The 17,134-nt window shown below is 37.9% G+C and overlaps 1 protein-coding gene across 1 annotated transcript in view; it reads left to right on the forward strand.

Moving 5' to 3' along the window:
* Positions 1 to 17,134, forward strand: part of LOC133574049 (TSC22 domain family protein 1-like) — an 89,988-nt gene extending 72,854 nt beyond the window's left edge. The window contains exons 2-3 of the mRNA XM_061926073.1: positions 5,673 to 5,724; positions 15,982 to 17,134. Of these exons, the coding sequence (XP_061782057.1) occupies positions 5,673 to 5,724; positions 15,982 to 16,254 (325 nt within the window). The 3' untranslated portion in view covers positions 16,255 to 17,134. The remainder of the gene's footprint in view (positions 1 to 5,672; positions 5,725 to 15,981) is intronic.

Here is a 17,134-nt window from a genome sequence, read left to right on the forward strand (position 1 = left end):
TTTTTTTAGTTGTGATTTCCTTCTCTGCATGAAAGTTTAAAAGTAGCATATATTAATGCAGTATGAAGAAGAATGTTTTAATGTAGACACATAGAATCATCATACTGCTGTGATTATATGTATCAAGTGTTCATTCAAGGCTAAGGCAAAATATTGAGATATATATCGTGTATCGCAATATGGCCTTAAAATATCGCAATATTAAAAAAAGGCCATATCGCCCAGCCCTAGTTCAATGATGCCATTTCTGTTTGTCATGTATAATTTTGTCTATTTTGTGTTTATACTTGAATAAACAGGTCAGTTTCTTGTTACCAACCATTTTGTGTTATTCAAACTCCCCTAATTCAGCTGGCTAGTTATCAAGAGTACAAAAACTCTTTTCAACATGATTCTGACAACTAAGTAGGCTAAATAACTTTAAACTTTAATACATGCTCGGATAGGCCAGTATCGGTCAGTATCGGTATCGGATCAGAAGTGCAAAAACAATATCGGTATCGGATCGGAAGTGCAAAAACCTGGATCGGGACATCCCTAGTGTAGTGTTTTAGTTCTTGTCTTGCGCTCCTATTTTGGTGGCTTTTTCTCTTGTTTTGTTATTTTCCTGTTGCAGTTTCATGTCTTCCTTTGAGTGATATTTCCCGCACCTACTTTGTTTTAGCAATCAAGAATATTTCAGTTGTTTTTATTCTTCTTTGTGGGGACATTGTCGATTGTCATGTCATGTTCGAATGTACATTGTGGACGCCGTCTTTGCTCCACAGTAAGTCTTTGCTGTCGTCCAGCATTCTGTTTTTGTTTACTTTTTAGCCAGTTCAGTTTTAGTTTCGTTCTGCAGAGCCTTCCCTAAGCTTCGATGCCTTTTCTTAGGGGCACTCACCTTTTGTTTATTTTTGGTTTAAGCATTAGATACCTTTTTACCTGCACGCTTCCTCCCGCTGTTTCCGACATCTACAAAGCAATTAGCTACCGGCTGCCACCTACTGATATGGAAGAGTATTACATGGTTACTCTGCCTAGCTCTAGACAGCACCGACACTCAACAACAACACATCATTTGCAGACTAGAATTACTGGTTTGCAAAAAACATTTTTTACTCCAAATAGGTGAAATTAGATAATCTCCCACGGCACACCAGACTGTATCTCACAGCACACTAGTGTGCCGCGGCACAGTGGTTGAAAAACACTGCCCTAGAGGGCCGCCAAAAAATATCTGTTTTTCTGCTGTGGTTCGTATGGGCCACAGCAGTACTTAGTCGTAATACACTTTTCCACCACTTGTGGCAGTAATGACAATATCAAACAAACCGAAGAAGCTAAAGTCGTAGAAGTTTCTTAAGCGCAAAAAATATGACTTAAGTGGTGAAGCTGTATTTTCGTTGTCTCTTAAATTTTACTGTCCATTTATTTAAGAAATACATATATTATTTAACTCCGGCTTCCTCCCACCGCCAAAGACATGCACCTGGGGATAGGTTGACTGGCAACACTAAATTGACCCTAGTGTGTGAATGTTTTGTCTATCTGTGTTGGCCCTGCGATGAGGTGGCGACTTGTCCAGGGTGTACCCGGCCTTCCGCCCGAATGCAGCTGGGATAGGCTCTATCACTCCCCGCGACCCAGAACGGGACAAGCGGTAGAAAATGGATGGATGGATATATTATTTGTTATTAATTTAGTTAAATTTATTTTTACACCACATAATTGTATGCAGATTTATTTATTTTTTATCAGTTTTTAGGAGTCCCTTCTTTTTGCTGTATATTTAAATAGTATTTATTTTTGTAATCAGCCTGACCTAAGCCTGGAGTTTATTCTTTCTGAATAACAAGTGTTTTCATATCATTTGACACGGTTCATCCTGTTAAACTGTAAGTAGGTTAGATATACTCATTGAATACGATTGCAATCAGGCTTAAGATTACTAATTCGGTGTTAATATTTGAGTGGGCCCGAGGTCAAAAATGTTTTAAAAAAAACCCTGCATTAGTTCAACTGAAATCCAATCAATGCAGGGTTTTTTTGTTCGACATTCACAAATGCAATGAACGAAAAAACAAGATCAACAAAGTCACAATTTATTCAAAATGACCATCTAATGAAAGTTGAACATTTTGAGTTGAGATCGACCAAATTGTTTTTTTCAGGACTGATTATTAGTCATCAAGGAGGCGGATATTAATTTGCAGTTAGTTAGCTAAAAATGAATTGTATATGTCAGGAAACAGCTGGACAAGGCTTTAAGTTGCTTTTTTTATACAAAACATGTTTAGGAAATGTCGAATCAGTAGCGACATGTTTGCGGTGCGAAATTTTTCTTAATTTAAAAACAAAGTAAAAAGGTAACTTTTCTCAAGCATGTAAAAAGGGATGGTGCTTGAGTAGTTAGTATCTACTTCACGCTTTTATTTTACAATACTAAACACTGCTAGCATATGTATGTAATGTCAAAATGCCAAAGATCGGTTAATTGGTCGATCTCAAATTTTGAGTAGCAGGGTACATCTTGGCTCTACTTTCTGTCCGGGAGTGTTGTTTTCCTTTTCTTCTTCCTCAAGAGCTCAACTTGTTAAGTCTATTTAGGTTTCTATAATTGGATTACTCTCGGCCATTCAAAAAAGGAGAGCGGAAGAGATCAGTGTCTTAGAGACCGCGGTAAGCTGTTTAGCTAAAGTGTTTTCCTGGGATTGGAGCGTGTTAGAAGTGTACATCAGAACGAGGAACCACGAAGTAAGTTTAAGTATCTGTGAACGGTGCTGGCGCCTAAAATACCAGCATGCCATTATTTTGTCCTCTATGGATCATAACAGCTGTGAGTGCACCAGCAGTGTTGGTCTGAAGGCATCTGCATGTGTAAACTATTCAAAGAAGTCTTGAATAGAACGAGTAAAAGCTGAGCCATCTATCCTCGTCATCAGCTCGACTTGTTGCATATCGCAGTTGTTGAGAGATTTTCTTCGGCGTCTTCTCTGAAAAACTTGTTGGCGAGTAGTAGGGGTGTGACTCTTTGGGCCCCTAACTATACAACCCGATTCCTGGGGTGACGATTCCATTCAGAATCAATTTTCCATTCAACATGATTCTCGACTCAGACCAATTCTTGCTATGTATTACCTAATTGGTACAATAATTATTAGGGCTGTGAATCTTTGGGCACCACGGGATTCGATTCAGACCGATTCAATTCAGAATCGATTCGCGATTTAGACCGATTCTCGATTCAAAATCAATACTTGTTTTAATAACATTGGGCGCCAGTTCTATGATTAACTACATTGCTATATAAAATAGACAAACTTCTCTAATACATTTTTATATTACTTAAAAGAAAATTGGTTTCGTTTAATAAAATGCTTCCTAAAAATTTAATAAAGTCAAATACAAATAAGGCAACAAAAGTAGTATCCGACACTTCTCTTTTCTAAAGTAAATCTGTACAGTAGATATGATCACCTACATCTACAATATGATTTGTCTAAGTAGCTGGACAAGACAGACTAAACAAATATATATGTATATATTTTTAATTGATTAAGAATAGTTACAAATAAGAATCACAATTTAATCAAACATCGATTTATTTTTTTGACACCTCTAATAATTGTAATTAAACTTTTTCAAAACAGGTTACAGGTTGCACCTTGGGATAGGTTGATTGGCAACACTAAATGGTACCTAGTGTGTGAATGCGAGTGTGAATGTTGTCTGTCTATCTGTGTTGGCCCTGTGATGAGGTGGCGACTTGTCCAGGGTGTACGCCACCTTCTGCCCGATTGATTGATTGATTGAAACTTTTATTAGTAGATTGCACAGTTCAGTACATATTCCGTACAATTGACCACTTAAATGGTAACACCCGAATAAGTTTTTCAACTTGTTTAAGTCGGGGTCCACGTAATCAATTCATGGTACAAATATATACTATCATCATAATACAGTCATCACACAAGTTAATCATCAGAGTATATGCATTGAATTATTTACATTATTTACAATCCGGGGGGTGGGATGAGGAGGGTTTGGTTGATATCAGCACTTCAGTCATCAACAATTGCATCATCAGAGAAATGGGAATTGAAACAGTGTAGGTCTGACTTGGTAGGATATGTACAGCGAGCAGAGAACACAGTGAGCTCAGATAGCATAAGAACAAGTATATACATTAGAAATACATTTGGTTATTTACAATCCGGGGAGGTGGGATGTGGAAGGGGCAGGGTGTTAGTCAAGGGTTGAAATTGCCTGGAGGTGGTGTTTTCGTGCGGTTTTGAAGGAGGATAGAGATGCCCTTTCTTTTACACCTGTTGGGAGTGCATTCCATATTGATGTGGCATAGAAGGAGAATGAGTTTAGACCTTTGTTAGGTCGGAATCTGGGTTTAACGTGGTTTGTGGAACTCCCCCTTGTGTTGTGGTTATGGCGGTCATTTACGTTAAGGAAGTAGTTTGGCATGTACTCCGGTATCAGGGAGGTGTAGCGGACCACCCCCCGAAATCGGAGGTCTCAAGGTTGGCAAGTATGTCCCCTAGTGTCCAAAAAACTCTAAATTAAGTCTTTGTTACTTATGTTCCCCGTACTAAAGTGTTACCAAAAACATATAAGTTTGTCTTGAATTTGAAAAAAACAAAACCTTTTATTTTTCACTAAAGAAGGGTTCGGTGAATGCGCATATGAAACTAGTGGGGTTCGGTACCTCCAACAAGGTTAAGAACCACCCTTTTTCTGTACAGTTGACTATTTTGTCCTCAAATGATCACTTATTATGTCTTAATGTGTTAATGCTATCTTCTAAGAAGACATTTTAATTGTCTGAAGTCATTTACAAAGGATTGACATACATTATGTAAATACAAATGATAAATGTGTGTACATAATAAGATGCTGTTACTGTAAAGTGAATTATTGTCTGGACGGCCAAAAAAAAAAGATCAAAATGACCTTTTCTGCTCGGTTTCTCAGTCTTTTCTGTCTTTGTTATCCGGTTCTTCCCGGTTTCATCCACCTCCTCTCGTGCTGCTGGAATATTCTATGCAAAACCCTATCAGCTGAGCGGCAGGTGGGGGCGTTTCTGCATAAATTATGCAAATGACCACCCCCTCGGCCAATCAGGAGCCAGGGCTCCCAGCCCGCTGACGTCACGGGGGACATTATGCGGCCATATCCCGAGCTGCGGACGTCGTTGTAAAAACGGAGATGACATTGAGCCGTGTGTGTGTTTGTGTGTCGCCGCGGTAAAAAACAAAAACAAAAACCAGGACTTAATTGTTGATGTGTGCTTTGGAGCTGGTCGCGGCCGCGTCGGGACGTGTTTGTCCGCGGCTAGCAGCATGAATACTCCTTGCTACACCGTGGCCATGGATCTAAGCGTCTGCCAGCTCAGAAATGTCTCCATCTCCTTCCTGTCGTCCTTGCTGAGCGCAGAGAGCTCGCACGTCAAGCTCGATAGCAGGTGAACGATGTTAGCTTTTTTTTTTTTTTTAATTTTTGTTTGTTTTTAAGCAGTAAGTGTTAGCTTTAGCTGCCTCTCATCACCTGCCGCCGCCGTGGATGCTAACTGTGTCCAAAACACTGCGGCGGAAAAATGGCCTCCCTCAGGACAAACATGTCAATATGTGCTTTTAAAAAGTGTTTTATACTCTCCTCCTTTCTTCTTTTGTCGTACACAGCTCGTCGGGAGCCAGTGTTGTGGCCATCGACAACAAGATTGAACAAGCAATGGTGAGTTTAATACTTACAGCGAATGTTGTTTCTTTTAAGGTGTTAGTAGTTTTCCCGAACATTCCTAAGTTAAGATGGCGTCAACTGCCCAAAACACATAACTTACTTTTAACTCGACAACGCTTAACTGTTGTTGTTCACATGTGTACTTTTTAAATAGTATTAAATATTACACTTTTTACTTGGACATTGTGTCCTGTAAACGCCAGTAGTCGTAGTTCAATTGTGTTGTCCCTGCTGCCAGTTCTGTTGCTAGGCGAACAATGGAGTTAAAAATACTCAGAGCGCTGATTGGTTGATTTTTAAATAGGGGCGTTTCTATGCCTTTGCTGTCATAGACATCTTCTAAGGCAGGGCAAATTAAGGCCCGGGGGCCACATGCGGCCCGTTAAGCTTTTCAATCTGGCCCGCCGGACATTCCCAAATATTATTTTTAGATGTTTAAGATGGAAAGTGTAGCTGACATTATGATGTGCAGTCATGTTTTCTAATGACCATAAGTCTTCAACTATACTAAGTAGAAATATCGGCCGATAAATGCTTTAAAATGTAATATCGGAAATTATCGGTATAGTTTTGTTTTTTTATCGGTATCGTTTTTTTTTGTTTTGTTTTTTTTTGTTTTTTTAAATCAACATAAAAAACACAAGATACACTTACAATTAGTGCACCAACCCAAAAAACCTCCCTCCCCCAATTACACTCATTCACACAAAAGGGTCGTTTCTTTCTGTTATTAATATTCTGGTTCCTACATTATATATAAATATATATCAATACAGTCTGCGAGGGATGCAGTCCGTAAGCACCCGTTAAAGATGGAAAGTGTAGCTGACATTATGATGTGCAGTCATGTTTTCTAATGACCATAAGTCTTCAACTATACTAAGTAGAGGCCGATATTATCGGCCGATAAATGCTTTAAAATGTAATATCGGAAATTATCGGTATCGTTTTTGGTTTTTTTTATCGGTATCGTTTTTTGTTTTTTTTAAATCGACATAAAAAACACAAGATACACTTACAATTAGTGCACCAACCCAAAAAACCTCCCTCCCCCATTTACACTCATTCACACAAAAGGGTCGTTTCTTTCTGTTATTAATATTCTGGTTCCTACATTATATATCAATATATATCAATACAGTCTGCAAGGGATACAGTCCGTAAGCACACATGATTGTGCGTGCTGCTGGTCCACTAATTGTCCTAGCCTTTAACAGTTAATTTGACTCATTTTCATGAATTACTAGTTTCTATGTAACTGTTTTTATATTGTTTTACTTTCTTTTTTATTCAAGAAAATGTTTTTAATTGATCTTATTTTATTTTATAATTTTTTTTTAAAAGGACCTTATCTTCACCATACCTGGTTGTCCAAATTAGGCATAATAATGTGTTAATTCCACAACTGTATATATCTGTATCGGTTGATATCGGTATCGGTAATTAAGAGTTGGACAATATCGGAATATCGGATATCGGCAAAAAAGCCATTAGCGGACATCCCTAATACTAAGTCTTTAAATGCTAGGAATCTGCGCTTTTGCATGAAATTTTTGTGACTAGTGTTGTCCTGGTACCAATATTATGTTGATACTTTTTGGTACTTTTCGATACTTTTCTAAATAAAGGGGACCAGAAAAAATTGCATTATTGACTTTATTTTAACCAAAAATCTTAGGGTGTGGCGGACCGGTACTTTTCAGAGGCGGTATGGTATCGAATATGATTCATTAGTATCGCGATACTATACTAATACCCGTATACCGTCAACCCTACTAGTTACTATGGTAATCTACGTCACAGCAGGTCAGACGAGGCACCAAGCAGTGTGGGTGGGGAGTGTTTCCAGAGCCTGAAATGTGGGTGTCAGGGACAGACGCGGAAGGAGATTTTTACAAGAAAGTTCTAAAGCTTAATGATATATCACATATATCAGATTGTAGGTGGGGTTTTTTTTACCCTTCACCTTCATATTTCGCTGTTTGTTGCATTTTTGTTGCATTTGACTTGATTGTAAAATATGTGGATGGAGAGGGGGTGTGACGTTCATATGTTCTCAATATTCATGGTTTTATCCTTCATAGGAAGAAAGAAATTCCATTCCGTTTTTAGGGCGGTGTGTCATAACATTTTTATCATTCAGACATTATTGTGAGGTTTTGTATTAGTTTTCCTAAAAATAGATATACCGGCCGCCAGACACATTTTTTTCTCTAAATTTGGCCCCAGAGTCAAAATAATTGCCCAGGCCTGTTCTAAGGGTACGCAGCATTGAGTGCTACTGCCTACTGGCGCTGACAAGACGCGGGGCCGCCATCTTGGAGTGGTGATCCGCTCCACTCGGTGCAATTCATTTGGCAGGAGCAATGAACTGTCAGCTCATTAAATTCGTCTTACCTCACTGAATACCACTGATTTTCACGTGGTTTTTTTTGTCATACATGTAGCTATGATAAAGAACACATTTTTTGGCGTGTTTTATTATTCATAGTTTGCTTAACAGTAATAGAATATTCTTATATGCTATAAGTGACCAAACGTCTGAGATCAAAACTGGGAATATAATCCCAGAGAAGGGGGAAAAAACGGTCAGCTATGTTTAGGTTCAAGAAACAATATGATTAGGTTATATATACATGCGTATATCCTACATAAACAATATATGAATACATTATATATCTATATATCTTAGGTACCTATAGACTGTATCTCTGTTGCTGCAGCAGCAGATAATTTATTCTGTCTTGACACTTTGTATTGATATTTTGTATTACATTCGTCCCTTAAATAATGTTTACAGTGATGGTTTTATATGTATTTTTATGTATGTCGCTTTGGATAAAAGCGTCTGCCAAATTCTTAAACAAACATATATAAACACCTGAAATTCTTTATATCAGCTAAAACCACCAATCTGTTCCACTGGATTCAGAATAAAACCAAATTCTGTCTTACAATCTTTATCTTCATCATTTATTTCAACTTTGTTATTCAAGTATGACATTTTTAAATGTAATTTCATTGACAAGCAATTCTATTATGGTCATACTCTTGTTTTCTAGCGGCTATGATTTCAGTACTATTGAATATCTTTGCTCCTTCTCAACTCTGTGGTAATATTCTTTTCACAAAATACAACCAATAGTACGTTAATGTTAAATCTTACTTGTGAAAAGTAATCCCCCGATTCCTATTTTCAACAGTCCGCTCATTTGAGCAGGAAAACGCTGAACACCATCTTTGTTTTCTACCTGTCAACTGTCAGTTTAGGCTGCTCTTCACCACTTCAAGATGGCGGCCGAATTTCTCGCTTCACAGCAGCCAATGCTGCGTCTACTTATAAGATGTCTATGTTTACACGTTAATTTTATTGACAGTTCATTTAAGAAACATGTATATTATTGTTTATTATTAATTTTGTTAATTTATTGTAGCACTGCGTAACTGTAAGAAAATGTATTTTTCATGATTTTTGTATGAATCCCTTCCTTTGCAGTAGATTTAATATTAGCTATTTTTGTAATCAGGTTGACCTAAGCCTTAATATTGATCTTTGTGATTAACATATGGTTTCATATTATTTGACAAGGTTTATCCTGTTAAACTGTAAGTAGGTTAGTTATAACTATTGAATACGATTAGAATCAAGAGTAAGATTACTAACTCAGTGTTACTATTTGAGTGGGTCCTAAGAACCCCGATCTATGAAGCATTCTGACCAAAGAACCACCATTACATGTTATGTAGACCACAAGGAAGGGTTGGAATTGTAGAAAAAAATTATAATATGACACCTTTAATTCGCCTTATAATCCAGTGCACCTTTTGTATGAATATAGACCTGATCATTGGCAGTGCGCCTTAAAATCCGAAAAGTACGGTAGTAACTTTGCCATCATTGATAAATTGCTATGTCCGTGTGTTTGTTTCTTCGTCCTTTGGATTTCAAAATTGATACAAGAGGTCTGACTCTGTGCATTGCTATGTTTATTCGACAGAATTGCATGAACAGAGTGAGCCTCTTGTTGGTCGTTCACAATCTTTGTTTCGGTACAGTGGGCGAGACCTACCGTACTTGTAATTCTCTTCCACACGTTTTCCTGTGTAGGAGTCTTAGTGTCACTAGGGTTGCAAAAGGGTGGAACGTTTCCGGTAAATTTCCGGGAAGTTAAGCTCGGGAAGTTTGGAAATTTTTACCATTTTTTGATTATTCAAAGTTGGACACCGTCCATCTTATTCTGTAGAATAAGATGAGAAGCTTGTCAAACACTAATGCAATGCCACATACGGATATAAATAGTCAGCTAAACAATTGGAGTAGTCTTTAAAAATATTTGACTGACGGACAAATGAATAGAAATAGGCTAGATGAATAAATGAACAGTCAATCAGCATGCTAAATCAAACTATAACCTACATTCTTGTATGACAACAGAATGGCTAGCAGAACAGAAGGCAGAGGAAACTACACGTTTTGATTTAGTATTTGCTATTTGAACTTTACAGATCACAAAAAAGGTCAATTCGGATCGCTAACGTTGTTAGCATAAATGAATGGGATTTAACATAGAGAAAATTAGCATCACGGCTAACGGAGATATATTTTCGGTTCATTATGAGACTGTGGCTAGAGATATTGGCCCCAAAATCATTTAACAAGTACAGGAACAGCTTGCCAGCTTGAGTGGAAGTCTGCTGGAGTAGTCTACAGTCATACAGTAACAAGCAATTACACCTCTATTACACGTCAATACCATAGATCAAATATATTTACCCCAGTAATATCATCAACACTTACCTGACTGGATGAAGTCTTTGGGCTCAAATACTAGCCCTGCTGTAGTGTGTAGCATGCTGGGAATTATCTGTGCATGTGATGGAGGAATGCACAGTGAAGGGTTGAAATCCAACTGAATTTGCATTAAATCAGGTTGTTTTAGCTAAAAATCATGCTGCAAGATCTAGCATGTTGCATTCAACGTTTATTCCCATTAATTTCCCATTAATTCCCATATATTCCCGTTAATTCCCATGGAAAGTTTCCAACTTTGAATATTCCCGGAATTTTGCAACCCTAAGTGTCACTCACTTTAATGTTGGCGATGGGAGTAGTCATTTTAACAGAAGGGTCACTTTTAATGTGCACATTGCTTTAAAACCGTAGAAGACGTTCGCAAAGGTGGGCTGTGCGAATCCCCGAAATAATGTAACAAGCTGACCAATCACAGCTCTTTTTTTTCCCCGTAACTTTATTTCAACAACAATATGACACACAATTAAACAATCAAAACATACAAGTAAACATGTCTGTATACAATTTTTCAAAATATGTACATAGAAATTATTTTTCTCTATAGTTTTCCAACAGTAATTAAGAAATTGAAACAAAACGACCATCAGAAAAGAATAAACAAAAGAAACATGAAACATGTACAAGGGGGGGGAAAAAGGCACAAAAAATCAAAAGCATTGTATCGTAATGTGTTTTTCGTCGTCATCATGAGTGAAGGCTGGTTTAAGGCACAGCAATTAAACCGAGACAGGCATTCTGCAGAAAGTGAAAAAAGACCTCCAAACTTTGCTCCAACAGGCATCAATGTGGTGAAATCACACATGCTATTTATTAGCTAATCACAAGCCGGCCATTAAAGGCAGCCAGCAGTTAAGTGTCAAATTTCTTTGGCATGACCAACAAAGCAACTTCTGCTGTATTAAATAAATGAAAATAGAAACAAACACTCACAATGAGCCAATTGTAATTAACTAGTGTAACATTTCATGTCAACATTTCAACTATTTAACATTATCATTGTCAGATGCTTACAATTTTGTCTATAAAGACATTTGTGAACTTTTGACAATATAACACAACTGTAGGATATGGGCATTAATATTATTCCAAGTGGCAACCTCTAAAGGCTTAGTGGCCACATGCGTGGACAGCACCTTTTAGCTCTTATTTCCAAAATTGTGTACACGACTGAATTGGGGTCTTATGGCCCCTTATGTGGACACTTATACTGCCATCTGGTGGTGTCAGAAGAGTGTAACATACAATGGAATTTGGGGAAAAAAAGTGTAAAAATAAGAATTAGCATGTCACTAAACATGAAGTACACGTTTGTGTACTTATGGACTAAGTACATCATATCAAAAGAGGATTCTTAGTTTTTATTCTAATTAGGGTCCAATAAGCCCAAATAGCAAAGAGAAATAAAAAAGCATGTAAACAAACAGCTTGGGCCTTAAGAGGTTAAGACAGGCATTAAAAAGCATGAAATTAAACTTGTTGTCAACTCCCACTGATCAGTGATGGCTTTCTGCGTTTGTTACCAGAAACTCGGTGCTTTTGTTCATGCAACCAACCTTGCTTTGCAACCTCCGCTTTCTTCTGACCTAGCAAAAACAATTATTGAACATTTGAATTGATCGATTACATGTCTATTGCGACGTATATCGATGTCATTTTGTCACCCAGCCTTACTTTCGATCATTTTTTTTTCTGGTTTTATCTGCAGTTTACCCTGCATAATGTAACTTGTATTATTGGCCTTTTTTTTATTTCACTGGTAGGAGTTAGATTTTTAAAGAATAAGCTCTTTTTTTTTTACTTCTGACTGGGATTTGAAATGTCCAAAGGTAATTTAATGGTCGTTTATGGTAAGATGTGTATTTAGTAAAGTAATGAACCTGGTTTAATAGTGTAAATATTACACTTTCAGTGTTTCATCTCGGTTTTACAACTTTAGGGGACGTGTTGCGTACGTAATTAAAAGCAAATAATGTATTTTTCAGGCTGTAGAGCCCACCGGGATATAAGCCACACCCTCTAAATTTTAGAAGAAAAAAATATTATTCCATACATCAGCAGCACCGGACTAAAAGCCGCAGAGATATACGTTGTGAAATGAGTTATTTACACAGAAATATTCTGTAAATGTTTAATTACATACCTTAATTGTTTCCAAACGATGTCTGTTACACGGCAGTAAAACGGCTAATCAAACAAAACAGAAGTCATCTGTTTAGCTCTCCAATCAGCTAAACAATAAATTCACCAAAACGTCACCGTGGAGTTAATCAGTCTGAGGAATTTGTGAAACTGAAACAGTACAAAAAGAATGCCATTCTAAGTTAATAAGACTAAACACAGACACTTCTAAACGTGTTAGCATATTAGCTAATGCTAACAACACTAGCTTATTACACTATGATAGCGCGTACAAATATGCATGAAAACACTCCTACAGGCATTACACATGGGATGCTTTAGTAAGTACGAATTGTTTTAGTTGTATTGTAAAACTTACAAAATTTGCTAGGAATGACAAATGAAGACTCCTTAGGAGTATTAACACTTTCTTTTCGCAGCTTTTATCTCATTTCTCTGCCTTCTTGTTTTTAAATACACTGCTTGCATATCTGTTTTATCCAGTGCTTTTATTTCTATTTTTATCAATGTTTCTGTTTTATCTAGTGTTTATCTAGTGTTTTTTCATGTTTTAATTTTCTATTATATATTCTAACTTTCTATTTTTTTTATACTTTGTAGCACTTTGAGATTTTACCAAATGTAAAGTGCGTTACAAATGTAATTTATTATTATTATTATTATTATTATTATTATTATCCGATAATGGCTTTTTTGCCGATATTCCGATATTGTCCAACTCTTAATTACCAATTCCGATATCAACTGATACCGATATATACAGTGGTGGAATTAACACATTATGATGCCTAATTTTGTTGTAATTCCCCACTGGATGCATTAAACAATGTAACAAGGTTTTCCAAAATAAATCAACTCAAGTTATGGAAAAAAATGCCAACATGGCACTGCTATATTTATTATTGAAGTCACAAAGTGCATTATTTTTTTTAACATGCCTCAAAACAGCAGCTTGGAATTTGGGACATGCTCTCCCTGAGAGACAATGAGGAGGGCGGGGTGGGTGGGTGGGGATAGCAGGTGGGTGTATACTGTAGCGTCCCGGAAGAGTTAGTGCTGCAAGGGGTTCTGGGTATTTGTTCTGTTGTGTTTATGTTGTGTTCGGTGCAGATGTTCTCCCGAAATGTGTTTGTTGTTTGGTGTGGGTTCACAGTGTGGCGCATATTTGTAACAGTGTTAAAGTTGTTTATACGGCCACCCTCACATACCTGCCAACTACTCCGGTTTTCCCGTAATTCGTACGGTTTTCATCAACCTATTCCGGGTTACGGTTGCAGTGATAAAAAATACGGTTTTTCATTAATTAAAAAAAAAAAAAGGGTGAAAACTACGCGAATTGCACCTTGTGCAGACAAGATTTTTCGATCGGACACGGAGGAATTAGCGATGTAAAAGACCATGTCTAATGCCGTTGCTAGCGATACAAGTGGAAAACTTTCAACGTTTTTCGTCGCCCAAACAGATTCTTTGGATGTGATAAATGCCAAAGTTTTATTTACGGAGGCAATAATTGAGCATGGACTTCCAATCGCACTGGCTGATCACATGGGACAGTTAAATGTTTGTAATGCAACCTTTAAAAATCATTACGCGGTGATCGCGGTCCCAAAAATAAACTTTTCTTGCATGATAATGTCCAGAAAAACTCGCTTTATATTACTATAGAGTCCTTTTAACGAATGAGTTTGATGGTTTATCACAAACCTTAAATGAAAGAAGTCCTTTGTTCTCCTTCACCGCATGCGCTTTGGCCTTGCTTCGTGTTTGGTGCGCAATCTTGTCAGCTGTATTTCACAGCACGTCTTTGACAACTTGAAGTGGCATAAAACATTTAAAACAAGTCCAAGTTGAAGAAATCTTGTTAAATGTTGACAGCATAACTACCAAAATACAGTAGTATGTCCATAATATTTTTGCAGTGCTATTTCTGTTGAAAAGTTAAAATGATTACATTAGAGATGTGATGTGCCACTTTTCAAGTGTCTGATGGCTTAAATTAATTTTCATTAATTTTTCATATTTTGAATTCTTTTGAAAGGCTTACAAAAAAACTACATTTGAATTGTAATTCCATGCTATTGACAGGACTATTAATTTTAATGAAGTTAGCTTACCATGTTTACAGTATGATAATTGTGATAGAAATGTGAATTTTAGGCACAGAATATTTTTTACAATTGAACAAGGCAGTAGATTATACAAGCTTGGACAGAAAGTTAATAATGACACTAATTTTTTTTTTAATGGAATTGTTTAGTACTGTTTTATCATTTGTTTACTGTAAAAAGTGTTTATACTGTTTATACTTTCAATTAACAAATTGAAGTCTTGTGAAAGGTTGACAGGATAACTGGCATTAACTGTCAAAATAATTTCAAACTATTGAAGTTAGCTTACAGAATAAACCTGTCAATCAACCCATATGATTTTTGCTGTAATATTTTTGTTTTGAAAAGTCACTGTGACTGATAGAAAAGTGATGGTTTTAGCAACATTTTAACCTCTCTGAATGCAATCAATCATTTTGCGTCGGGGGGCGAAGCCCTGAACCCTCCACCAGGACTTTGTCCTGGACCTACCGGGGCCTGCGGCCCTTGGACCCTGGCTACTAGGTTTTTCTGATTTCAAAAGTTGGCAGGTATGCCCTCAGTGTGACCTGTATGGTTGTTGACCAAGTATGCCTTGCATTCACTTGTGTGTGTATGGAAAGCCGTAGATATTATGTGATTGGGCCGGCACGCAAAGGCAGTGCCTTTAAGGTTTATTGGCGCTCTGTACTTCTCCCTACGTCCGTGTACACAGCGGCGTTTTAAAAAGTCATACATTTTACATTTTGAAACCAATAATTTCCGATATTACATTTTAAAGCATTTATCGGCCGATAATATTGGCAGTCCAATATTATCAGACATCCCTAATTATTACTATAGATGGATAGAAGATAGAACGGCACTTCTACTTCCGGTTCAAAGCACTAAATGAAAGGACACTCCAGCACCCGAAGTGAGCAATCTCGTCCAAAAGATGGCACCAAAGCACAAACAAAACACTTTTTTATTTTTGTGTTTTTTAACTATTTGTATTATGGCTCTCAGCAAAGAAAAAAGAACAAATTAGCCGCGCCGTTTTATAAGCCGCAGGGCTCAAAGCGTAGCAAAAAAAGTAGCGGTTTATAGTGCGGAATATACTGTAATCTGTATTGGCCCTGAAAAAACCTATTGGTGGATGTGTAGTAGAAATGTTGTACTGAAAAGGAATGTGAGTGTCTGACATCACAACCCTCGCTGTGTCTGCACCAGGACCTGGTGAAGAGTCACCTGATGTACGCCGTGCGCGAGGAGGTGGAGGTCCTGAAGGAGCAGATCAAGGAGCTCATCGACCGCAACTCCCAGCTGGAGCAGGAGAACACTCTGCTCAAGACGCTGGCCAGCCCGGAGCAGATGGCGCAGTTCCAGGCCCAGGTCCAGACCACCGCCGCCGCCGCCACCACCACCCCGCCGTCAGCCGCCCCTACAGCCCCCGCCAGCGCCCTGGCCCCGCCCGGCTCGCACACCTCGGGCCCCTCGGCGTAGCAGCTTGACTTTGCCTCAGCCCAAGGAGTCGATGCTTCATCCAACTATTTGCACATATTAAACCCTCAGAAGGAAGACATGCTGCACAAGGCGACAATCTGAGGGAGGGGAGTCCGGTGGGACTCATCGAACTTTTGCCAAAAAAAACCCAACAACTTGGACATATCAGCTAGAATGTCTTATCCAGATAAAAGCGTGTATCAGTGGTGACCACATTACGCTTAAGAGATCACTGTGCCTGTGTCGGGGTTTTAGGCGACTTTCTTTTTCTTTGTTTTGTCCAAGTGTGTTGTGTAAATAGGCGCCTTCAGGCCAATGTTACAAGCTTGAAAGAGAATGTGAGCAAATATGACCAAGTCCCCATCTGGAATGGGGAACCCAGAAGACTTGTATGGGAAATGACCTGCGCCATGGATTCTACCTTTTTTAGTTTCACTTTCTTCATCATTGCTGCTCGCTGCAGTGGAAAGGTTTGGCAGGAAGGCTGCATGTCGGGCAACAGATGATGTACATTTCTGTATAGTGTAAGTAAAATAGTGCGGGGGAGTTAGCGGTCTTGCCCTGACTTTTATTTTTAATGCTGGAGGAGTTTAGGTTACTTCCACTACATTACCATCTTTTTCTTTTTACTGCACTTTTTTTTTTTTTATCATTTCTTTTTCCTTTTTTTTTGACGGTGAATTTTTGTCCGGATGAACAATGTATGAATATCAACATTAGAAGAAACTTCTGGAGATGTTTTGGTTTCCTCTCCCATTCCCACAGTGCGTATCAGTGGTATGCTCATGTTCCCTGCATGTTTGTGCAAGACTGGATGAGAAGCTGTAACAAAAAAGTACCACAGTTGCGCTTCACAACTTTCATTAAAAGGCTAAAGAAA

The sequence above is a fragment of the Nerophis lumbriciformis genome, linkage group LG31, assembly GCF_033978685.3.
Source record: "Nerophis lumbriciformis linkage group LG31, RoL_Nlum_v2.1, whole genome shotgun sequence".
Taxonomy (NCBI): domain Eukaryota; kingdom Metazoa; phylum Chordata; class Actinopteri; order Syngnathiformes; family Syngnathidae; genus Nerophis; species Nerophis lumbriciformis.